General features: G+C 49.8%; 1 protein-coding gene across 1 annotated transcript in view; it reads right to left on the bottom strand.

Annotated features, from left to right (window-relative positions):
* Positions 1–2,767: 2,767 nt before the first annotated feature.
* LOC137327793 (dickkopf-related protein 3-like) overlaps positions 2,768–26,430 on the bottom strand; it is a 299,345-nt gene continuing 275,682 nt past the window's right edge. The window contains exons 4-5 of the mRNA XM_067993599.1: positions 21,331–21,487; positions 2,768–3,947 (exon numbers count right to left, since the gene is read on the bottom strand). Coding sequence (XP_067849700.1) covers positions 3,617–3,947; positions 21,331–21,487 — 488 coding nt within the window. The 3' untranslated portion in view covers positions 2,768–3,616. The remainder of the gene's footprint in view (positions 3,948–21,330; positions 21,488–26,430) is intronic.

Here is a 26,430-nt window from a genome sequence, read left to right as displayed (position 1 = left end):
GGAAGGATTTGGTCCAGTCCCTGTTCACTGCAATAACTGCCTCGGGGAGATTTTCTCCATCTTCTGATGTTTTTCCCCAGCTCCCTCTCTGAGCTCTCTTCATATTCTCTGTGTCTTTCTCTCTTTCCTCTTTCTCTCTATCTACTCCCTATCTCCATCTCTCCCTCTGCCAATGTCCACTCTCCCTCTCCGAGACTTCTATTCTTTCTCTCTTTCCTCTTTCTATCTACTCCCTATCTCCATCTCTCCCTCTGCCAATGTCCACTCTCCCTCTCCGAGACTTCTATTCCCTCCCACTCTGCTGGCTCGTTCTATCCCATTGTGAACACTTGGAATCGACTCTCCGCTGTATTTAAATGGTCGGTTCGGGCTGACTCCCTCCACGGTTTAAATTGTCTGTAGACGCTGAGCTGTCCCACAGACTATCCCAGGGTCCCCAGGACAAGCCGATCAGAACGACCGTCCTGTACTGACCTGGTTTCAGTTTCCAGGATTTGAGCCTTTATATCTGCATGGTCACTACAGTTGGATTTTACTGTTGCTCACTCTGACTTTCACAGGGAACGAGACAACCTGGAACTCCAGGTCCAAACAAACCTTCTACAGCAACAACCTGCCGACTGTCAGCTGGCTGGCGATGTTCCCATTGTTCACGCTCCCTTCGCACAGTAAATCTGTTCAGATCTTCTCGCCAACCGTGTTCATAAGAACATAAGAACATAAGAAATTGGAGCAGGAGTAGGCCAATCGGCCCCTCGAGCCTGCTCCGCCATTCAATAAGATCATGGCTGATCTGATCCCAACCACAAATCTAAAGAACACAAGAAGTCGGAGCAGGACCCGGCCACATAGCCCCTGGGCCCTCTCCGCCACCCACAGGGCATTGACCGATCCGAACTCAGCTTCATGTCCAATTTCCTGCCCGCTCCCCATAACCCCTAATTCCCTTTACTTCGAGGAAACTGTCTATTTCTGTTTTAAATTTATCTAATGATGTAGCTTCCACAGCTTCCTGGGGCAGCATATTCCACAGACCTACCACCCTCTGAGTGAAGAAGTTTCTCCTCATCTCAGTTTTGAAAGAGCAGCCCCTTATTCTAAGATTATGCCCCCTAGTTCTAGTTTCACCCATCTTTGGGAACATCCTTACTGCATCCACCCGATCAAGACCCCTCACAATCTTATATGTTTCAATAAGATCGCCTCTCATTCTTCTGAACTCCAATGAGTAGAGTCCCAATCTACTCAACCTCTCCTCATATGTGCGCCCCCTCATCCCCGGGATTAACCGAGTGAACCTTCTTTGTACTGCCTCGAGAGCAAGTATGTCTTTTCTTAAGTATGGAGACCAAAACTGTATGCAGTATTCCAGGTGCGGTCTCACCAATACCTTATATAACTGCAGCAATACCTCCCTGTTTTTATATTCTATCCCCCTAGCAATAAAAGCCAACATTCCGTTGGCTTTCTTGATCACCTGCTGCACCTGCATACCAACTTTTTGATTTTCTTGCACTAGGACCCCCAGATCCCTTTGTACTGCAGTACTTTCCAGTCTCTCGCCATTAAGAAAATAACTTGCTCTCTGATTTTTCCTGCCAAAGTGCATAACCTCACATTTTCCAATATTATATTGCATCTGCCAAATCTCCGCCCACTCACCCAGCCTGTCTATATCCCCTTGCAGGTTTTTTATGTCCTCCTCACTCTCTACTTTCCCTCCCATCTTTGTATCATCTGCAAATTTTGATATGTTGCACTCGGTCCCCTCCTCCAAATCGTTAATATAGATTGTAAAGAGTTGGGGACCCAGCACCGACCCCTGTGGAACACCACTGGCTACTGGTTGCCAGTCCGAAAATGAACCATTTATCCCAACTCTCTGCTTCCTGTTCGATAACCAATCCTCCACCCATGCCAGAATATTACCCCCAATCCCGTGATTTTTTATCTTAAGTAATAATCTTTTATGTGGCACCTTGTCGAATGCCTTCTGGAAGTCTAAATACACTATGTCCACTGGTTCCCCTTTATCCACCCTATACGTTATATCCTCGAAGAACTCAAGCAAATTTGTCAGACATGACTTCCCCTTCATAAAGCCGAGAGAGATCAGCCAGTTATAGTCCCAGTCAGTGCAGCTCCCTTCCCGTCACTGAAACTGCTTGTCCAGCCTCCTGCCCCAAACTGACCCAGTTTACGAACCTCTTGCGATGTCTGATCTCACTGTGATGCGCAGTGTGAGGGGAGAGGCTCGCTCTGTGACCTCACGGTGTGACCCGCGTCCCGTTAAAGGGGCCTCACCTTTGCTGAAACAGAGTTTGGCAAATCTTGACATTAAAGCTGGGCTGTTCAGTAGTTGCAGAAATCTGGAACTCTCCTGCCCAAAAGACTGTGGATTCTCGGGCAATTAAAGCCGATTGATAGACCGATTTTCGGGTATCGAGGGCCTCCTCCTGTTCCGAATGTCCCTGTGTAATACGTTATCGAAACCCCTGGGAGACACTTGTTTACCCAGAGAGTGGTGAGAATGTGGAACTCACTCCCACAAGGAGTAGTTGAGGTGAATAGTGTAGATTCATTTAAGGGGAAGCCGGATAAACACATGAGGGAGAAAGGAATAGAAGGATCTGCTGATAGGGTGAGATGAAGTAGGGAGGGAGGAGGCTCGTGTGGAGCATAAACACCAGCATGGACCAGTTGGGCCGAATGGCCTGTTCCACCTGCTGTAAATTCTATGTAATTCTATGAATAAAACACCAGGATATCGTCCAACGTCACAACAGAAAGGTTTCCCTTTTATTGATTAATGCAATGATTACACGCACAAATAATAATATTTTCATGAGGAAAAGCGGCGTGATTTGACGGCAGCTCGATGCTGTTGTCTTGTACTTGGAGACGTTGAGATGAGAGAATGGTCTCTCCTTCCCTCGACAATGTACAAATCAGAACCAGAATGAAGCCTTTGATTTGTGTCCAGTTCTTGGATAGGTTCCAGCAAAAGGGAAGCTGCAGCATAAGAACATAAGGAATAGGAGCAGGAGGAGGCCAATCGGCCCCTCGAGCCTGCTCCGCCATTCAATAAGATCATGGCTGATCTGATCCTAACCTCAAATCTAAATTCATGTCCAATTTCCTGCCCGCTCCCCGTAACCCCTAATTCCCTTTACTTCCAGGAAACTGTCTATTTCTGTTTTAAATTTATTTAATGATGTAGCTTCCACAGCTTCCTGGGGCAGCAAATTCCACAGACCTACTACCCTCTGAGTGAAGAAGTTTCTCCTCATCTCAGTTTTGAAAGAGCAGCCCCTTATTCTAAGATTATGCCCCAATATTGCAAAAACATCCCCCATTGGTGTCCCAGTGCTGTGTTAAGGGGTTGGAACTCGACCCTGACTCATTAACTCCAGTCGGGTGAAGCTATTTACTGTGACGAAAGAGAGAGATTGCAAAAAAAGTGAAAAGCAGAGAGACTGCCAAATGGAACTACAGATTTTTTCACTAGATTGTAAAAATAAACCAACTATCGAGCCTTGAGGTTTGCTGCTCCCGGCTTTTTCCTGTTGCACAGAAAGGTCAATTGCAGGAAGGTCATGTTTGCTGACGGGGTATTTTAACGACCTGGTTTGAACTGTCGAGCAACGTTGGCCGCGCCAATCTGGTCCCGTTCCCGTCCATCGCGGTCCTCGCCCTCTGGGATATTCCACACCACCTGATGCTCCTGGTCATAGAGGCCCCTCACCGAATCGAAGGCAGCTCTCTCCACAATCCCCACCTCTTCGATATCTGGTGTCGTGTACTCGTAGCTCTCCCCGTCTTCAGGGTGCTCCCGGGCCATGAGCTGAAGGAACGGCAGATCTCCCATCCCCACGTACCGAGAGGGGTCTGTAACGATGGAGCCCTGCTCGAAACCGGAATCGTTACACACGGACACCAGGGTGTTACTGGGAGGGAGTGAAAAACAAAATAAGATTTCAACCATCTCTCTGCGTAATATATACAAACATTATACATAATATATACACACATATATACACATATGTACACATACTCTTGGGTCTAATGCACAACTGTCACAGTCCAATGCGTTGTCCACCAAAGTGTCTCTCCAAAGCGTCACATTCCCAAAGCGTCACTTCACGCTCCCAAAGCGTCACACTCCCAAAGCGTCACGCTCCCAAAGCGTCACGCTCCCAAAGTGTCACGCTCCCAAAGCGTCACACTCCCCAATGCTTCACGCTCCCAATGCGTCACCTCACGCTCCCAAAGTGTCACGCTCCCAAAGTGTCACGCTCCCAAAGCGTCACGCTCCCCAATGCTTCACGCTCCCAAAACGTCACACTCCCAATGCATCACGTTCCCAACGCGTCACACTCCCAATGCGTCACACTTCCAATGCATCACACTTCCAATGCGTCACGCTTCCAATGCGTCACACTCCCAATGCATCACGCTCCCAATGCGTCACACTTCCAATGCGTCACGGTCCCAAAGCGTCACGCTCCCAATGCGTCACGCTCCCAATGCGTCACGCTCCCAATGCGTCACGCTCCCAAAGCGTCACAGTTCCAATGCGTCACGCTCCCAATGCGTCACACTCCCAAAGCGTCACACTCCCAAAGCGTCACACTTCCAATGCGTCACGCTCCCAATGCGTCACACTTCCAATGCGTCACCTCACGCTCCCAAAGCGTCACGCTCCCAAAAAGTCACCTCACGCTCCCAAAACGTCACCTCACGCTCCCAAAGCGTCACGCTCCCAAAACGTCACGCTCCCAATGTGTCACGCTCCCAATGCGTCACGCTCCCAATGTGTCACGCTCTCAATGTGTCACGCTCCCAAAGCATCACGCTCCCAAAGCGCACGCTCCCAAAGCGTCACGCTCCCAATGCGTCACGCTCCCAATGCGTCACACTTCCAATGCGTCCAATGTATCACGCTCCCAAAGCGTCACGCTCCCAATGCGTCACACTTCCAATGCGTCCAATGTATCACGCTCCCAATGCGTCACGCTCCCAATGCGTCCAATGTGTCACGCTCCCAAAGTGTCATGCACCCAATGCGTCACGCTCCCAATGCTTCACGCTCCCAATGCTTCACGCTCCCAATGCGTCACCTCACACTCCCAATGCATCACGCTCCCAAAGTGTCACACTCCCAATGTGTCACGCTCCCAAAGTGTCACACTCCCAATGCTTCACGCTCCCAAAACGTCACGCTCCCAATGCTTCACGCTCCCAAAACGTCACGCTCCCAATGCGTCACGCTCCCAATGCGTCACACTCCCAATGCGTCACCTCACACTCCCAATGCATCACGCTCCCAATGTGTCACACTCCCAATGTGTCACGCTCCCAAAGTGTCACACTCCCAATGCTTCATGCTCCCAAAACGTCACGCTCCCAATGCGTCACGCTCCCAAAGTGTCACGCTCCCAAAATGTCACGCTCCCAATGCGTCACACTCCCAATGCGTCACGCTCCCAAAACGTCACGCTCCCAATGCGTCACACTCCCAATGCTTCACGCTCCCAAAACGTCACGCTCCCAATGCGTCACGCTCCCAAAGTGTCACGCTCCCAATGCGTCACGCTCCCAAAGTGTCACGCTCCCAATGCGTCACGCTCCCAAAACGTCACGCTCCCAAAACGTCACGCTCCCAATGCGTCACGCTCCCAAAGCGTCACCTCACGCTCCCAAAACGTCACGCTCCCAAAGCGTCACCTCACGCTCCCAAAACGTCACGCTCCCAATGCTTCACGCTCCCAAAACGTCACCTCACGCTCCCAATGCGTCCAATGTATCACGCTCCCAAAGCGTCACGCTCCCGATGCGTCACGCTCCCAATGCGTCACTCCCAATGCGTCACACTTCCAATGCGTCCAATGCGTCACGCTCCCAATGCTTCACGCTCCCAAAGCGCACGCTCCCAAAAGTCACGCTCCCAATGCGTCACACTCCCAATGCGTCCAATGTGTCACGCTCCCAAAGTGTCACGCTCCCAATGTGTCACGCTCCCAATGCGTCCAATGTGTCATGCTCCCAAAGTGTCACGCTCCCAATGCGTCACGCTCCCAATGCGTCACGCTCCCAATGTGTCACGCTCCCAATGCGTCCAATGTGTCACGCTCCCAAAGTGTCACGCTCCCAAAGTGTCACGCTCCCAATGCGTCACGCTCCCAATGCGTCCAATGTGTCACGCTCCCAAAGTGTCACGCTCCCGATGCGTCACGCTCCCAATGCGTCACACTCCCAATGCTTCACGCTCCCAATGCGTCACGCTACCAAAGCGCACGCTCCCAATGGTTCACACTCCCAATGCTTCACGCTCCCAATGCTTCACGCTCCCAATGGTTCACACTCCCAATGCGTCCAATGTGTCACGCTCCCAATGCGTCACGCTCCCAATGCTTCACGCTCCCAAAATGTCACGCTCTCAATGCGTCACACTCCCAAAGCGTCACCTCACACTCCCAATGTGTCACGCTCCCAAAGTGTCACGCTCCCAATGCGTCACGCTCCCAATGCGTCCAATGTGTCACGCTCCCAAAGTGTCACGCTCCCAATGCGTCCAATGTGTCACGCTCCCAAAGTGTCACGCTCCCGATGCGTCACGCTCCCAATGCGTCACACTCCCAATGCGTCCAATGTGTCACGCTCCCAATGCTTCACGCTCCCAATGCTTCACGCTCCCAATGCTTCACGCTCCCAATGCGTCACACTCCCAATGCGTCACACTCCCAATGCGTCCAATGTGTCACGCTCCCAATGCTTCACGCTCCCAATGCTTCACGCTCCCAAAGCGTCACGCTCTCAAAGCGTCACGCTCTCAATGCGTCACGCTCCCAATGCGTCACCTCACGCTCCCAATGCGTCACCTCACACTCTCAATGCGTCACGCTCCCAAAGCGTCACCTCACGCTCCCAATGCGTCACGCTCCCAAAGTGTCACGCTCCCAAAGCAGTCTTAAAAAAGGCCAGACACTGTCCTGGGGATTGAACATAGGAACAGGAGCCTGCTCCACCATTCAATCTGATCATGGCTGATCTGCTCCTCAACTCCATTTACTCACCTTCACTCCATATTCCTCGATACCCTCACCCAACAAAAATCTATCGATCTCAGACTTGGAGGAGAGTAAGCTCCTCTGTATCTGGCTGTGCTACTGAGTGATGGGTGGGAAAATAGTCTGTCCCCAGCCAAAAAGATCAAAATTCTCCACCTATTATTGATGAACAAGAAGGCCCGTTTGATCTGAGGTAATTACACTGGTGCTAAACCACCCTTCTGTTGCATTTCAGTGTAAACTCTGCGTTTGATGTCTGTGCCCTCTCTGTGCCCAGTACGGTGGTTTAACTGTCTGATTAATGTGGCCCCTCCCTGCATACGCGAGAGCAAGGAGAGGATGAAGGAGGAAAATTCTTCGATGGATCTGAAATTGTGTGTCAGTAAGGACAAGTGTTCTTTGTGCAAAAACATTACAGTGAATGTTGGTGACTTAAAGAGAGACAAAGGAGGGGACCGAGTGTAACATATCAAAGTTTGCAGATGATACAAAGATGGGAGGGGAAAGTAGAGAGTGAGGAGGGCATAAAAAAACCTACAAGGGGATACAGACAGGCTGGGTGAGTGGGCGGAGATTCGGCAGATGCAATACAATATTGGAAAATGTGAGGTTATGCACTTTGGCAGGAAAAATCAGAGAGCAAGTTATTATCTTAATGGCGAGAAACTGGAAAGTACTGCAGTACAAAGGGATCTGGGGGTCCGAGTGCAAGAAAATCAAAAAGTTAGTATGCAGGTGCAGCAGGTGATCAAGAAGGCCAACAGAATGTTGGCTTTTATTGCTAGGGGATAGAATATAAAAACAGGGAGGTATTGCTGCAGTTATATAAGGTATTGGTGAGACCGCACCTGGAATACTGCATACAGTTTTGGTCTCCATACTTAAGAAAAGACATACTTGCTCTCGAGGCAGTACAAAGAAGGTTCACTCGGTTAATCCCGGGGATGAGGGGGTGGACATATGAGGAGAGGTTGAGTAGATTGGGACTCTACTCATTGGAGTTCAGAAGAATGAGAGGCGATCTTATTGAAACATATAAGAAGGGGCTTGATCGGGTGGATGCGGTAAGGATGTTCCCAAGGATGGGTGAAACTAGAACTAGGGGGCATAATCTTAGAATAAGGGGCTGCTCTTTCAAAACTGAGATGAGGAGAAACTTCTTCACTCAGAGGGTAGTAGGTCTGTGGAATTTGCTGCCCCAGGAAGCTGTGGAAGCTACATCATTAAATAAATTTAAAACAGAAATAGACAGTTTCCTCGAAGTAAAGGGAATTAGGGGTTACGGGGAGCGGGCAGGAAATTGGACGTGAATTTAGATTTGAGGTTAGGATCAGATCAGCCATGATCTTATTGAATGGCGGAGCAGGCTCGAGGGGCCGATTGGCCTACTCCTGCTCCTATTTCTTATGTTCTTAATTTGGGAGGGCCAGTTAGAACACAGAGCCAGTCAGCTTCCCCCGAGAGCTCCTTCCAATCTTTGTTTCAGAAAACCCCCAAATAATTTCCAGAAACAGTTATATAAAGCTGTGGTTAGACCGTATCTGGAGTTCTGTGTTCAGTTCTGGGCACCGCACCTTGGGAAGGATATATTGGCCTTGGAGGGGGTGCAATGCAGATTCACCAGAATGGTACCAGGGCTTAGAGGGTTAAATTACGAGGCCAGGTTGCACAGACTCGGCTTGTATTCCCTCGAGTGTGGAAGATTAAGGGGTGATCTAGTTGAGATGTTTAAGATGAGTAAAGGGTTTGATAGGGTAGATAGAGAGAAACTATTTCCTCTGGTGGGGAGACGAGAACAAGGGGGCAGAACCTTAAAATTAGAGCCAGGCCGTTCAGGGGTGATGTCAGGAAGCACTTCTTCACACAAAGGGGAGTGGAAATCTGGAACTCTCTCCCCCAAAAAACTATTGAGGCTGGGGGGGGGTCAATTGAAAATTTCGAAACTGAGATCGATAGACTTTTGTTGGGTGAGGGGATTAAGGATTGCAGAACCAAGGCGGGTAAATGGTGTTAAGATACAGATCAGCCATGATCTAACTGAATGGCGGAACAGGCTCGAGGGGCTGAATGGCCCCCCCCTCCTGTTCCTACGCGTGCAATTGGGCTCAGCCGGTAAAGGGTTAACTTTGAAATCCACCGTAGCTGTTCGACCTGGCGTCAGCAGGTTTCTGTACCTGTCGCCTGACTTGCTGCTTTATTTTTATCCTACACCACGAACGACACATATCCAGAACGACAGGTTGCCTCTGGGTATCTGACGCTGTCCTTCGGAGAGCCCTGGAGAATGCGCCGCGATTTACAGGGGGCTCCCTGAGCCATTATTTCCAGTGGGTGGCCCACACTGGTAAGTTTGAAAGCGACTGCGTTACCAAATAGATTGAAGTCTTCCAGCACCTTTCAGAAAAGTCGAGATGTTTTGCTACAGTTGCGCAGGGCATTGGTGAGACCACATCTGGAACACTGCGTGCGGTTTTGGTCTCCTTATTGAAGAAAGGACATAATTGCTTTAGAGGCGGTTCAGAGAAGGTTCACTCGACTGATTCCCGGGATGAGGGGGTTATCTTCATAGAATCGTAGAAAATAGGAGCAAGAGTAGGCCATTCGGCCCCTCGGGCCTGCTCTGCCATTCAAAATGATCATGGCTGATCGTCTAACTCAGTACCCTGTTCCCGCTTTTTCCCCATATCCCTTGATCCCTTTAGCATTAAGAAATATATCCATCTCCTTCTTGAATACATCTAATGACTTGGCCTCCACTGCCTTCTGTGGTAGAGAATTCCACAGGTTCACCACCCTCTGAGTGAAGAAATTTCTCCTCATCTCGGTTCTAAATGGCATACCCCGTATCCTGAGACTGTGACCCCTGGTTCTGGACTCCCCAGCCATCGGGAACATCCTCCCTGCATCTAGTCTGTCTAGTCCTGTTAGAATTTTATATGTTTCGATGAGATCACCTCTCGTTCTTCTAAACTCTAGTGATTATAGGCCTAGTCGACCCAATCTCTCCTCATACGTCAGTCCTGCCATCCCATGAATCAGTCTGGTAAACCTTCGTTGCACTCCCTCCATGGCAAGGACATCCTTCCTCAGATAAGGAGACCAAAACTGCACACAATACTCCAGATGTGGTCTCACCAAGGCCCTGTATAACTGCAGTAAGACATCCCTGTTCCTGTACTCAAATCCTGTTGCAATGAAGGCCAACATACCATTCGCCTTCCTAACTGCTTGCTGCACCTGAATGCTCGCTTTCAGCGACTGGTGTACAAGGACACCCAGGTCTCGTTGCACCTCCCCTTTTCCCAATCTATCACCATTCAGATAATAATCTGCCTTTCTGTTTTTAAAACTAAAGTGGATAACCTCACATTTATCCACGTTATACTGCATCTGCCATGTTCTTGCCCACTCACCCAACTTGTCTAAATCACATTGGAGCCTCTTTGCATCCTCCTCACAGCTCACATTCCACCCCAGCTTTGTGGTTGCAGCAAGGTTACAGCACGGGAGGAGGCCGTTCGGCCCATCGAGTCCGTGCCGGCTCTATGCAAGAGCAATCAAGCCAGTCCCACTCCCCCGCCCTATCCCCGTAGCCCTGCAATTTTCTTCCTTTCAAGTACTTATCCAGTTCCCTTTTGAAGGCCATGATTGAATCTGCCTCCACCACCCACCTCGGGCAGTGCATTCCAGATCATAACCACTCGCTGTGTAGAAAAGGTTTTTCTCATATCACCTTTGGTTCTTTTGCCAATCACCTTAAATGTATGTCCTCCGATGAGGAAAGGTTGGACAAGTTGGGCCTGTATACATTGGAGTTTAGAAGAATGAGAGGTGATCTTATTGAAACATATAAGATCCTGAGGGGACTTGAAGGGGTAGATGCTGAGAGGATGTTTCTCCTTGTGGGAGAGACTAGAACTAGGGGCCAGAGTTTAAAAATAAGGGGGCTCCCATTTAAGACGGAGACGAGGAGAAATTTTTTCTCTCAGAGGGTTGTGAGTCTGTGGAACTCCCTTCCCCAGAGAGCGGGGGAGGCAGGGTCAGTGAATATTTTTTTAAGGCTGAGTTAGATAGATTCCTGATTAACAAGGGAGTCAAAGGTTATAGTAGGTAGACGGGAAAGTAGGGTTGAGGTCACAATCAGATCAGCCATGATCTTATCGAATGGCGGAGCAGGCTCGAGGGGCCGAATGGCCTACTCCTGCTCTTAGTTCGTGTATCTCATCTTTTCCCCACCTACTGCCCCCTTGAGGGTTTCAGTTCTTGCTGTAAGGTGTTGACTCTTCACTGAAGTCTCGACAGAGAAGAGGTTTTAAGTGAGTGTTGTGTAAAAAAAGAAGCCAAACTACTATTTGCCTGACGTGGAGCTGAAAAAGAAATTCCTGTTCCTTGATCGATCTGAAGATTTGGAAGGTAAATTTCCCTTGGGCAACCTGACTGCGGTGTTCACATTACAAATCACAGATTTATCAGGAGCTTCGTCACAAGCTGCTGCCTGCATCCCAACTCGTACCTAGCACAAAGGAAGATGGTAGTGGTTGTTGGAGGCCAATCATCTCAGTCCCAGGAGTTCCTCAGGGCAGTGTCCTAGGCCCAACCATCTTCAGCTGCTTCATCAATGACCTTCCCTCCATCATAAGGTCAGAAATGGGGATGTTCGCTGATGACTGCACAGTGTTCAGTTCCATTCGCAACCCCTCAGATAATGAAGCAGTCCGAGCCCGCATGCAGCAAGACCTGGACAACATCCCGGCTTGGGCTGATAAGTGGCAAGTAACATTCGTGCCAGACAAGTGCCAGGCAATGACCATCTCCAACAAGAGAGAGTCTAACCACCTCCCCTTGACATTCAACGGCATTACCATCGCCGAATCCCCCACCATCAACATCCTAGGGGTCACCATTGACCAGAAACTTAACTGGACCAGCCACATAAATAATGTGGCTACAAGAGCAGGTATTGGAGTTAGGCAACCAAAGGTATTAAGGGATATGGGCCAAAGGCAGGTATATGGAGTTAGATCACAGATCAGCCATGATCTTATCAAATGGCGGAGCAGGCACGAGGGGCTGAATGGCCGACTCCTGTTCCTATGTTCCGATGTTCCTAGGTCAGAGGCTGGGTATTCTGCGGTGAGTGACTCACCTCCTGACTCCCCAAAGCCTTTCCACTATCTACAAGGCACAAGTCAGGAGTGTGATGGAATACTCTCCACTTGCCTGGATGAGTGCAGCTCCAACAACACTCAAGAAGCTCGACACCATCCAGGACAAAGCAGCCCGCTTGATTGGCACCCCATCCACCACCCTAAACATTCACTCCCTTCACCACCGGCGCACAGTGGCTGCAGTGTGTACCATCCACAGGATGCAATGCAGCAACTCGCCAAGGCTTCTTCGACAGCAGCTCCCAAACCAGCGACCTCTACCACCTAGAAGGACAAGAGCAGCAGGCACATGGGAACAACACCACCTGCACGTTCCCCTCCAAGTCACACACCATCCCGACTTGGAAATATATCGGCCGTTCCTTCATCGTCGCTGGGTCAAAATCCTGGAACTCCCTTCCTAACAGCACTGTGGGAGAACCTTCACCACACGGACTGCAGCGGTTCAAGAAGGCGGCTCACCACCACCTTCTCAAGGGGCAATCAGGGATGGGCAATAAATGCTGGCCTCGCCAGTGACGCCCACATCCTGGCATTCCCTCCCTGAACCTCTCCGCCTCTCTCTCTCCTCCTTTAAGACGCTCCTTAAAACCCATCTCTTTGACCAAGCTTTTGGTCACTTCTCCTGATATCTCCTTTGGCTCGGTGACAATTTTTGTCTGTTTAGACTCCTCTGAAACCCCCTGGGGTCATTTAATTCCTTAAAAGCGCTATATAAATGCAAGGTGTTTTTTTTTATTCGTTCATGGGATGTGGGCGTCGCTGGCGAGGCCGGCATTTATTGCCCATCCCTAATTGCCCCCTTGAGAAGGTGGTGGTGAGCCGCCTTCTTGAACCGCTGCAGTCCGTGTGGTGATGGTTCTCCCACAGTGCTGTTAGGAAGGGAGTTCCAGGATTTTGACCCAGTGACGATGAAGGAACGGCGATATATTTCCAAGTCGGGATGGTGTGTGACTTGGAGGGGAACGTGTAGGTGGTGGTGTTCCCATGCGCCTGCTGCTCTTGTCCTTCTAGGTGGTAGAGGTCGCGGGTTTGGGAGGTGCTGTCGAAGAAGCCTTGGCGAGTTGCTGCAGTGCATCCTGTGGATGGTACACACTGCAGCCACGGTGCGCCGGTGGTGAAGGGAGTGAATGTTTAGGGTGGTGGATGGGGTGCCAATCAAGCGGGCTGCTTTGTCCTGGATGGTGTCGAGCTTCTTGAGTGTTGTTGGAGCTGCACTCATCCAGGCAAGTGGAGAGTATTCCATCATACTCCTGACTTGTGCCTTGTAGATGGTGGAAAGGCTTTGGGGAGTCAGGAGGTGAGTCACTCGCCGCAGAATACCCAGCCTCTGACCTACTCTCGTAGCCACAGTATTTATACGGCTGGTCCAGTTAAGTTTCTGGTCAACGGTGACCCCCAGGATGTTGATGGTGGGGGATTCGGCGATGGTAATGCCGTTGAATGTCAAGGGGAGGTGGTTAGACTCTCTCTTGTTGGAGATGGTCATTGCCTGGCACTTGTCTGGCGCGAATGTTACTTGCCACTTATCAGCCCAAGCCTGGATGTTGTCCAGGTCTTGCTGCATGCGGGCTCGGACTGCTTCATTATCTGAGGGGTTGCTGAAAGTTGTTGGTGAAAATATACAAGTTATTCATCACCAGCCAGGCTGGAAAGGTTCGACAGAGAAAAATGCTCTGACACATCGATCCAGTTTAACCTTGCTCAGCGAGGTGCTCAATTGTCAGAATTTTTGAATGAATTTGGCGTTTATCAAAGTGAAATTTTAAGGTAAATTTGGTTCAGCTTTAATTTGTTTATTTTCTATCTGTCTGAAGTGCCTGTCGAGATGGGCATTTATTGCCCATCCCTAGTTTCTGGTTTTGCTACAACTGAGGGGCCACTTCAGAGCGTAGCTAAGAGTCAACATCTTTGACGTAGAAAAAGAAAATAGGAGCAAGAGTAGGCCACTCGGCCCTTCGGGCCTGCTCCGCCATTCAAAATGATCATGGCTGATCGTCTAACTCAGTACCCTGTTCCCGCTCTTTCCCCACATCCCTTGATCCCTTGAGCGTTAAGAAATATATCTATCTCCTTCTTGAATACATCTAATGACTTGGCCTCCACTGCCTTCTGTGGTAGAGAATTCCACAGGTTCACCACCCTCTGAGTGAAGAAATTTCTCCTCATCTCGGTTCTAAATGGCATTCCCCGTATCCTGAGACTGTGACCCCTGGTTCTGGACTCCCCAGCCATCGGGAACATCCTCCCTGCATCTAGTCTGTCCGGTCCTGTTAGAATTTTAAATGTTTTGATGAGATCACCTCTCATTCTTCTAAACTCTAGTGAATATAGGCCTAGTCGGCCCAATCTCTCCTCATACGTCAGTCCTGCCATCCCAGGAATCAGTCTGGTAAACCTTCGTTGCACTCCCTCCACGGCAAGGACATCCTTCCTCAGATAAGGAGACCAAAACTGCACACAATGCTCCAGATGTGGTCTCACCAAGGCCCTGTATAACTGCAGTAAGACATCCCTGCTCCTGTACTCAAATCCTCTTGCAATGAAGGCCAACATACCATTCGCCTTCTTGACGTAGAGAAGGTGTTTTCACTTGCGGGGGAGACCACAACTCGGGGCCACAAATATAAGAGAGTCACTAATAAATCCAACAGGGAATTCAGGAGAAGCTTCTTTACCCAGAGAGTGGTGAGAATGTGGAACTCGCTCCCACAAGGAGTAGTTGAGGTGAATAGCGTAGATGGATTTAAGGGGAAGCTCGATAAACACATGAGGGAGAAAGGAATAGAAGGATATCCTGAGAGAGTGAGATGAAGTAGGGAGGGAGGAGGCTCGTGTGGAGCATAAACACTGGAGTAGACCAGTCGGGCCACGGATCCACGTTCTCTGGATTATTAGTCCAGGTCTCTGGATTACTAGTTTAGTAACATAAACACCACATTAACACCATACGGTAAACGCCATACCGTATTATAATGTAATGCCAAAAAAAGTGCAGTGCAGAACACTGCACCTTTGCAGAATATTTATTTCCCCCAAGATTTCAGGTTTCAGATGTTCAATTGAGGACACTTGATGCCGTGAATCGGATTGGACTGCTGCAGTTGGTGATACTGCCAACTTAATATTCTGCCATTCCAGTCGATCAATCATATCACAGCCAGGAGCCGAGTCATTCACCCTGCTCCAATTCCACTTCAATCAATTGTTGCAGAGACGGAAGGAAGCAGCAAAGCAAGGAAGTTGTGCTAAACCTTCATAAAACACTGGTTCGGCCACAACTGGAGTATTGTGTCCATTTCTGGGCACCGCACTTTAGGAAGGATGTGAAGGCCTTGGAGAGGGTGCAGAGGAGATTTACTAGAATGGTTCCAGGGATGAGGGACCTCAGTTATGTGGAGCTGGGGTTGTTTGCCTTAGGACAGAGAAGGTTAAGGGGAGATTTGATAGAGGTGTTCAAAATCATGAAGGGTCCAGACAGAGTAAATAAGGAGAAACTGTTTCCAGTGGTAGAAGGGTCGGTGACCAGAGGACACAGATTGAAGGCGATCGGCGAAAGAGCCAGAGGGGGAGATGAGGAAACATTTTTTTACGCAGCGAGTTGTTCTGATCTGGAACGCGCTGCCTGAAAGGGCGGTGGAAGCAGATTCAATAATAACTTTCAAAAGGGAATTAGATAAATACTTGAAGGGGAAAAATTTACAGGGCTGTGGGGAACGGGAATGAATGGATAACTCTTTCAAGGAGGCACGATGGGCCGAATGGCCTCTTTCGATGCTGTACATTCTGTGATTCTATGGGCTGCAGGTTCGGAATGATTCGGACTCGGGGATCTGCACAGTAACCTCCTCCAAATTACATCCTGGATTATTTTTTTGTGCTGGCTGTCTTTCTGAACGGGAATCATTCACTAAACGAAACACAGTAGGTCGCGCCTGACAAACCTGATTGAATTTTTTGAAGAGGTGACTGAAGTAGTGGACAGGGGATTGTCAATGGATGTTATTTATATGGACTTCCAGAAGGCATTTGATAAGGTCCCACATAAGAGACTGTTAACTAAGTTAGAAGCCCATGGAATCGAGGGAAAAGTACAGACTTGGTTAGGAAGTTGGCTGAGCGAAAGGCGACAGAGAGTAGGGATAATGGGAAGGTGCTCACATTGGCAGGATGTGATTAGTGGAGTCCCGCAGGGATCTGTCTTGGGGCCTCAATTATTCACAATATTTATTAACGACTTAGATGAAGTCATAGAAAGTCTCATATCTAAGTTTGCCGACGACACAAAGATTGGTGGCATTGTAAGCAGTGTAGATGGAAACATAAAATTACAAAGCGATATTGATAGATTAGGTGAATGGGCAAAACTGTGGCAAATGGAATTCAATGTAGACAAATGTGAGGTCATCCACTTTGGATCAAAAAAGGATAGAACAGGGTACTTTCTAAATGGTAAAAAGTTAAAAACAGTGGATGTCCAAAGGGACTTAGGGGTTCAGGTACATCGATCATTGAAGTGTCATGAACAGGTGCAGAAAATAATCAATAAGGCTAATGGAATGCTGGCCTTTATATCTCGAGGACTGGAGTACAAGGGGGCAGAAGTTATGCTGCAGCTATACAAAACCCTGGTTAGACCGCACCTGGAGTACTGAGAGCAGTTCTGGGCACCGCACCTTCGGAAGGACATATTGGCCTTGGAGGGAGTGCAGCGTAGGTTTACTAGAATGATACCCGGACTTCAAGGGTTAAGTTACGAGGAGAGATTACACAAATTGGGGTTGTATTCCCTGGAGTTTCGAAGGTTAAGGGGTGATCTGATCGAAGTTTATAAGATATTAAGGGGAACGGATAGGGTGGATAGAGAGAAACTATTTCCGCTGGTTGGGGATTCTAGGAGTAGGGGGCACAGTCTAAAAATTAGAGCCAGACCTTTCAGGAGCGAGATTAGAAAACATTTCTACACACAAAGGGTGGTAGAAGTTTGGAACTCTCTTCCGCAAACGGCAATTGATACTAGCTCAATTGCTAAATTTAAATCTGAGATAGATAGCTTTTTGGCAACCAAAGGTATTAAGGGATATGGGCCAAAGGCAGGTATATGGAGTTAGATCACAGATCAGCCATGATCTTATCAAATGGCGGAGCAGGCACGAGGGGCTGAATGGCCTTACTCCTGTTCCTGTGTTCCTACGAACAGATGCAAACTAAAGGCACATCTGTGGGCTTCCCTTTTGAAATTGTGGTGATCCTACACTTTGATCCTGAACCCAACGTGTGGCTCTGTGAAAAGACAATGTTTGGAGTCGGGTAAACGAAAATGCAGTAGCTAATCTCTGGTGTTAAGCACTCTGGATAACTCAACACATTAAGGGTGTAAAAGTTATAATCTGAACAGGTAAAAAAATAATAATAAATCGTTAGATCCACTCAAGCAAAGTGAGTAACTTCTGCCAACTGGACCATAATTTTGCCGTTTCTCCATCTGATTAACGAAACTAAGATTTTATTAGTAACCGGGTAACAGCTGGTTAATCAGATCACTTAACTAAAAATGCATATTGGCGATGAATTTTCATTCATGGTGGAAGTCATTTTGCGAACAATATCAGCGGGAAATATGACCCAGGATGGAAATTAAAGCATCATCTTAAAATTGTCCAAGTGTGACACCCGGGGCGTGACGAGTCAGCAAAGTGTCAGCCGTGACCCAGAGTCCGCACTCTGGCCTCCGAGTCAGAAGGTCATGGGTTCAAGACCCACTCCAGAGACTCGAGCACAAATCCAGGTGGACTGAGGGAGTGCTTCACTGTCAGAGAGGTGCTGATCTTCAGGTAAGAGATAAAACCCCGTCCACCCTCTCAGGTTGGATGAAAAAAGATCTCGCGGACATTATCTGAAGAAGAAGCCCAGGGGAGTTCTCCCCGGTGTCCTGGCCAATATTTATCCCTCAACGAACATCACCAAAAACAGATTATCTGATCATCGCTTTCAAGTTCTTTCTGAATTTAGACACAAATGACAGTAATCTTTAAACAGTTCCTTTTTTTAAAATACATTTTCCTGAATGCTAGTGGGATAAAATATAAAAACAGGGAGGTATTGCTGCAGTTATATAAGGTATTGGTGAGACCGCACCTGGAATACTGCATACAGTTTTGGTCTCCATACTTAAGAAAAGACATACTTGCTCTCGAGGCAGGACAAAGAAGGTTCACTCGGTTAATCCCGGGGATGAGGGGGCGGACATATGAGGAGAGGTTGAGTAGATTGGGACTCTACTCATTGGAGTTCAGAAGAATGAGAGGCGATCTTATTGAAACATATAAGATTGTGAGGGGTCTTGATCGGGTGGATGCGGTAAGGATGTTCCCAAAGATGGGTGAAACTAGAACTAGGGGGGCATAATCTTAGAATAAAGGGGGCTGCTCTTTCAAAACTGAGATGAGGAGAAACTTCTTCACTCAGAGGGTAGTAGGTCTGTGGAATTTGCTGCCCCAGGAAGCTACATCATTAAATAAATTTAAAACAGAAATCGACAGTTTCCTAGAAGTAAAGGGAATTAGGGGTTACGGGGAGCGGGCAGGAAATTGGACATGAATTTAGATTTGAGGTTAGGATCAGATCAGCCATGATCTTATTGAACGGCGGAGCAGGCTCGAGGGGCCGATTGGCCAACTCCTGCTCCTATTTCTTATGTTCTTATGGATGTTCATCCAGCTGTGTTGCACAGTGACAACCCCCTGGGCCTGCAGCAGTGTTTGAGAAACCTTAGGACAACAATCTCCCCATCTCAAACCAAACTTTACAACGTTTCACACTCCCAATGGCCTTGGTTCAGACGCACGATCGTAACAAAAGCTGCGGAGCCCCCTCCGTGGGGAGCTGGAGTCTGGGGCTTCCCCCGAACTTCAGACAGCGATGAACATCTGGTTTCCGATGGAGGCGAACTGTTTTTTTTTCCCTCCCGAAAGGCAGGACGCGCCGGGAATACACAGGACCAACAGCATCTGGAAGTTCTGGGTGGAGATTCATTATAGAGCGCCCCTGGGCCAGGCCCAACATCTGGCCTTTCTCTTTGCAGATGTTGATCGGCCAGTTGTGCGTTTGCAATTATTTCTTCAAATCCGTGCCCCAAAAGAGCCCAGAGTCGAATCTACACCGTACGAGAGAACGGAATGAACTCGCATTTCTCCAGCGACTTTCACCACCTGAGGATGTCCCAAAGCTCTTTACAGCCGAAGAAGTTCATTCGAAGTGCAGTCACTGCTGTAACGTAGCGCAACGCGGCAGACAATTTGCGCACAGCAAGATCCCACAAACAGCAATGTGATAAATGGCCCAGATCATCTGTTTCAGTGATGTTGGTTGAGGGATAAATATCGGGCCAGGACATCGGGGAGAACTCCACCCCCCTGCTCATCTTCCAATTGTGGCCGTGGGATCTTTTGCGTCCCACCCGAGAGGGCAGACGGGGCCTCGGTTTAACGTCTCATCCAAGAAACGGCACCTCCGACAGTGCAGCGCTCCCTCAGTACTGACCCTCCGACAGTGCGGCGCTCCCTCAGTACTGACCCTCTGACAGTGCGGCACTCCCTCAGTACTGACCCTCCGACAGTGCGGCACTCCCTCAGTACTGACCCTCCGACAGTGCGGCGCTCCCTCAGTACTGACCCTCCGACAGTGCGGCGCTCCCTCAGTACTGACCCTCCGACAGTGCGGCGCTCCCTCAGTACTGACCCTCCGACAGTGCGGCGCTCCCTCAGTACTGACCCTCCGACAGTGCGGCGCTCCCTCAGTACTGACCCTCCGACAGTGCGGCGCTCCCTCAGTACTGACCCTCCGACAGTGCAGCGCTCCCTCAGTACTGACCCTCCCACAGTGCGGCGCTCCCTCAGTACTGACCCTCCGACAGTGCAGCGCTCCCTCAGTACTGACCCTCCGACAGTGCAGCGCTCCCTCAGTACTGACCCTCCGACAGTGCAGCGCTCCCTCAGTACTGACCCTCCGACAGTGCAGCGCTCCCTCAGTACTGACCCTCCGACAGTGCGGCGCTCCCTCAGTACTGACCCTCCGACAGTGCGGCGCTCCCTCAGCACTGACCCTCCGACAGTGCGGTGCTCCCTCAGTACTGACCCTCCGACAGTGCAGCACTCCCTCAGTACTGACCCTCCGACAGTGCGGCGCTCCCTCAGTACTGACCCTCCGACAGTGCAGCCCTCCCTCAGTACTGACCCTCCGACAGTGCAGCGCTCCCTCAGTACTGACCCTCCGACAGTGCAGCACTCCCTCAGTACTGACCCTCCGACAGTGCAGCACTCCCTCAGTACTGACCCTCCGACAGTGCGGCGCTCCCTCAGTACTGACCCTCCGACAGTGCGGCGCTCCCTCAGTACTGACCCTCCGACAGTGCAGGGCTCCCTCAGTACTGACCCTCCGACAGTGCAGCGCTCCCTCAGTACTGACCCTCCGACAGTGCAGCACTCCCTCAGTACTGACCCTCCGACAGTGCAGCACTCCCTCAGTACTGACCCTTCGACAGTGCAGGGCTCCCTCAGTACTGACCCTCCGACAGTGCAGCACTCCCTCAGTACTGACCCTCCGACAGTGCAGCGCTCCCTCAGTACCGACCCTCCGACAGTGCAGCGCTCCCTCAGTACTGACCCTCCGACAGTGCAGGGCTCCCTCAATACTGACCCTCCGACAGTGCAGCGCTCCCTCAGTACTGACCCTCCGACAGTGCAGCACTCCCTCAGTACTGACCCTCCGACAGTGCAGCACTCCCTCAGTACTGACCCTTCGACAGTGCAGGGCTCCCTCAGTACTGACCCTCCGACAGTGCAGCGCTCCCTCAGTACTGACCCTCCGACAGTGCAGCGCTCCCTCAGTACTGACCCTCCGACAGTGCAGCGCTCCCTCAGTACTGACCCTCCGACAGTGCAGCGCTCCCTCAGTACTGACCCTCCGACAGTGCAGCGCTCCCTCAGTACTGACCCTCCGACAGTGCGGCACTCCCTCAGTACTGACCCTCCGACAGCGCGGCGCTCCCTCAGTACTGCCCCGGCCGGTCCAATCAATGTCGAATCACTTACCCTTCGTGTCGACAGATCAGTCCCTCAGAACATGGACAACGGTCGAAAGCTCCTTCTGGCTCCATCTCCCAAGTGATGAGATCCAGCAATCGGTGGGTGTGATCGAGGCAAGGTTGGCCCTTACTGGGCAATGGGGTGCAGACAGGAAACAGGATATCTGAGGGAAAGCAAGCAAGACTTTGTGAGAGCATTACGGTGAAAGGAAAGACAATCATGATTCTGGACAACAATTTTTTTTACATTCGTTCATGGGATGTGGGCGTCGCTGGCGAGGCCGGCATTTATTGCCCATCCCTAATTGCCCCTTGAGAAGGTGGTGGAGAGCCGCCTTCTTGAACCGCTGCAGTCCGTGTGGTGAAGGTTCTCCCACAGTGCTGTTAGGAAGGGAGTTCCAGGATTTTGACCCAGCGACGATGAAGGAACGGCCGATATATTTCCAAGTCGGGATGGTGTGTGACTTGGAGGGGAAGGTGGGTAATCAGCAGGAGGTTTCCTTGCCCATGTTTGACCTGATGCCACGATATTTCATGGGGTCTGAAGCCAATGTTGAGGACTCCCAAGGCCACTCCCTCCTGACTGTGTCTCACTGTTCCGCCACCTCTGGTGGGTCTGTCCTTCTGGTGGGACAGGACACACCCAGGGATGGTGATGGATGAGTCAACCTCTCTCAACACAACCACTAAACAGGCAAAACTAACTTGTCTCCAATGTGTTGCGAAGTTAGATGATGAGCTGTTTTATGAGGACAAAAGCATCACACCATAAAACCCACAATGTATTATCGGGGTCTGTCCTGTCCCTTTCAGGCCACGAAGTTTAATTGCTGTAAGTTAACACCGACTGAGATCAATCAGAGTTTAATTGTCTTTTGGGAACGACAGACCGATTGGAGAGTCACACCTGAAACAACAGACCCATTGGAGAGTCATGCCTGAAACGACAGACCCATTGGAGAGTCACACCTGAAACTACAGACCCATTGGAGAGTCACACCTGAAACAACAGACCCATTGGAGGGTCACACCTGAAACTACAGACACATTGGAGAGTCACACCTGAAACTTCAGACCCATTGGAGAGTCACACCTGAAACAACAGACCCATTGGAGAGTCACAACTGAAACAACAGGCCCATTGGAGAGACACACCTAAAACTACAGACCCATTGGAGGGTCACACCTGAAACAACAGGCCCATTGGAGAGTCACACCTGAAACTACAGACCCGTTGGAGGGTCACACGTGAAACTACAGACCCATTGGAGAGTCACACCTGAAACAACAGACCCATTGGAGAGACACACCTAAAACTACAGACCCATTGGAGGGTCACACATGAAACTACAGACCCATTGGAGAGTCACACCTGAAACTACAGGCCCATTGGAGAGTCACACCTGAAACTACAGACCAATTGGAGAGTCACACCTGAAACTACAGACCCATTGGACACTCACACCTGAAACTACAGACCCATTGGAGAGACACACATGAAACTACAGACTCATTGGAGAGTCACACCTGAAACGATAGACCCATCGGGGAGTCAAACCTGAAACTACAGACCCATTGGAGAGTCACATCTGAAACTACAGACCCATCAGAGAGACACACCTGAAACTACAGACCCATTGGAGGGTCACAACTGAAACTACAGGCCCATTGGAGAGTCACACCTGAAACTACAGAACCATTGGAGAGACACACCTGAAACTACAAACCGATTGGAGAGGCACACCTGAAACTACAGACCCATTGGAGAGACACAACTGAAACTACAGACCCATTGGAGGGTCACACCTGAAACTACAGACCCACTGGAGAGTCACACCTGAAACTACAGGCCCATTGGAGAGTCACACCTGAAACTACAGGCCCATTGGATGGTCACACCTGAAACTACAGACCCATTGGAGAGTCACACCTGAAACTACAGAACCATTGGAGAGACACACCTGAAACTACAGACCCATTGGAGGGTCACACCTGAAACTACAGACCCACTGGAGAGTCACACCTGAAACTACAGGCCCATTGGAGAGTCACACCTGAAACTACAGGCCCATTGGATGGTCACACCTGAAACTACAGACCCATTGGAGAGTCACACCTGAAACTACAGAACCATTGGAGAGTCACACCTGAAACTACAGGCCCATTGGATGGTCACACCTGAAACTACAGAACCATTGGAGAGACACACCTGAAACGACAGGCCCATTGGTGAGACACACCTGAAACTACAGACATATTGGAGAGACACTCCTGAAACTACAGACCGATTGGAGAGTCACACCTGAAACAACAATCCCATTGGAGAGTCACACCTGAAACAACAATCCCATTGGAGAGTCACACCTGAAGCGACAATCCCATTGGAGAGTCTCACCTGAAACTACAGACCGATTGGAGGTTCACACCTGAAACTGCAGACCCATTGGAGGGTCACACCTAAAACTACAGACCCATTGGAGAGTCACACCTGAAGCGACAATCCCATTGGAGAGTCACTCCTGAAACTACAGGCCCATTGGAGGGTAAACACCTGAAACAACAGACCCATTGGAGAGTCACACCAGAAACTACAGACCCATTGGAGGGTCACACCTAAAACTACAGACCCATTGGAGAGTCACACCTGAAACTACAGACCCATTGGAGAGTCACTCCTGAAACTACAGACCCATTGGAGAGTCACACCTGAAGCTACAGGCCCATTGGAGGGTCACACCTGAAACTACAGGCCCATTGGAGGGTCACACCTGAAACTACAGACCCATTGGAGAGTCACACCTGAAACTACAGGCCCATTGGAGGGTCACACCTGAAACTACAGACCCATTGGAGGTTCACACCTGAAACTACAGACCCATTGGAGGGTCACACCTAAAACTACAGACCCATTGGAGAGTCACACCTGAAACTACAGACCCATTGGAGAGTCACTCCTGAAACTACAGGCCCATTGGACAGACACACCTGAAACTACAGGCCCAATGGAGAGTCACACCTGAAGCTACAGGGCCATTGAAGAGTCACACCTGAAACTACAGAACCATTGGAGGGTCACACCTAAAACTACAGACCCATTGGAGGGTCACACCTGAAACTACAGACCCATTGGAGAGACACAACTGAAACTGAAGGGCCATTGAAGAGTCACACCTGAAAGTACAGACCCATTGGAGAGTCACACCTGAAACTACAGGCCCATTGGAGGGTCACACCTAAAACGACAGGCCCATTGGAGAGACACAACTGAAACTACAGGCCCAATGGAGAGTCACTCCTGAAACTACAGGCCCATTGGACAGACACACCTGAAAATACAGGCCCATTGGAGGGACACAACTGAAACTACAGGCCCATTGGAGGGTCACACCTGAAACTACAGACCCATTGGAGAGACACACCTGAAACTACAGGCCCATTGGAGAGACACACCTGAAACTACAGACCCATTGGAGAGACACACCTGAAACTACAGACCCATTGAAGAGTCACATCTGAAACGACAGAACATTGGAGAGTCACACCTGAAACTAGAGATCCATTGGAGGGTCACACCTGAAACTTCAGGCCGATTGGAGAGTCACATCTGAAACTAGAGATCCATTGGAGGGTCACACCTGAAACCACAGACCCATTGGAGGGTCACACCTGAAACTACAGGCTCATTGGAGGGTCACACCTGAAACAACAGACCCATTGGACAGTCACACCTGAAACTACAGGCCCATTGGAGGGACACAACTGAAACTACAGACCCATTGTAGAGACACACATGAAACTACAGGCCGATTGGAGAGTCACACCTGAAATTACAGGCCCATTGGAGGGTCACACCTAAAATTACAGACCCATTGGAGAGTCACTCCTGAAATTACAGGCCCATTGGAGGGTCACACCTAAAATTACAGACCCATTGGAGAGTCACTCCTGAAATTACAGGCCCATTGGACAGACACACCTGAAACTACAGGCCCATTGGAGGGTCACACCTGAAACAACAGACCCATTGGACAGTCACACCTGAAACTACAGGCCCATTGGAGGGACACAACTGAAACTACAGACCCATTGGAGAGTCACACCTGAAACTACACACCCATTGGAGGGCCAGACCTGAAACCACAGACCCATTGGAGAGACACACCTGAAACTACAGGCCCATTGGAGAGACACACCTGAAACTACAGACCCATTGGAGGGACACAACTGAAACTACAGGCCAATTGGAGGGCCACACCTGAAACTACAGACCCATTGGAGAGACACACCTGAAACTACAGACCCATTGGAGAGACACACCTGAAACTACAGACCCATTGGAGGGCCACACCTGAAACTACAGACCCATTGGAGAGACACACCTGAAACGACAGACCCATTGGAGGGCCACACCTGAAACTACAGACCCATTGGAGAGTCACACCTGAAACTACAGGCCCATTGGAGGGACACAACTGAAACTACAGGGCCATTGAAGAGTCACACCTGAAACTACAGAAACATTGGAGAGTCACACCTGAAACTACAGGCCAATTGGAGGGTCACACCTGAAACTACTGACACATTGGAGGGCTACATCTGAAACTACAGACCCATTGGAGAGTCACACCTGAAACCACAGACCCATTGGAGAATCACACCTGAAACCACAGGCCCATTGGAGAGTCAAGCCTGAAACTATGCCCATTGGAGAGACAAACCTGAAAATACAGTCCAATTGGAGAGTCACACCTGAAAATACAGGCCCATTGGAGAGACACAACTGAAACTACAGGCCCAATGGAGAGTCACACCTGAAACGACAGGCCCATTGGAGGGTCACACCTGAAACTACAGACCCATTGGAGGGTCACACCTGAAACGACAGAACCATTGGAGAGTCACACCTGAAACTGCAGACCCATTGGAGAGTCACACCTGAAACAACAGACCCATTGGAGAGTCACACCAGAAACGACAGACCCATTGGAGGGTCACACCTAAAACTACAGACCCATTGGAGAGTCACACCTGAAACTACAGACCCATTGGAGAGTCACTCCTGAAACTACAGACCCATTGGAGAGTCACACCTGAAGCTACAGGCCCA

This window comes from Heptranchias perlo, chromosome 12 (genome assembly GCF_035084215.1).
Source record: "Heptranchias perlo isolate sHepPer1 chromosome 12, sHepPer1.hap1, whole genome shotgun sequence".
NCBI lineage: Eukaryota > Metazoa > Chordata > Chondrichthyes > Hexanchiformes > Hexanchidae > Heptranchias > Heptranchias perlo.
The sequence above is the reverse complement of the archived record's forward strand: the minus strand, read 5'-3'. Positions and strand labels throughout refer to the sequence as shown.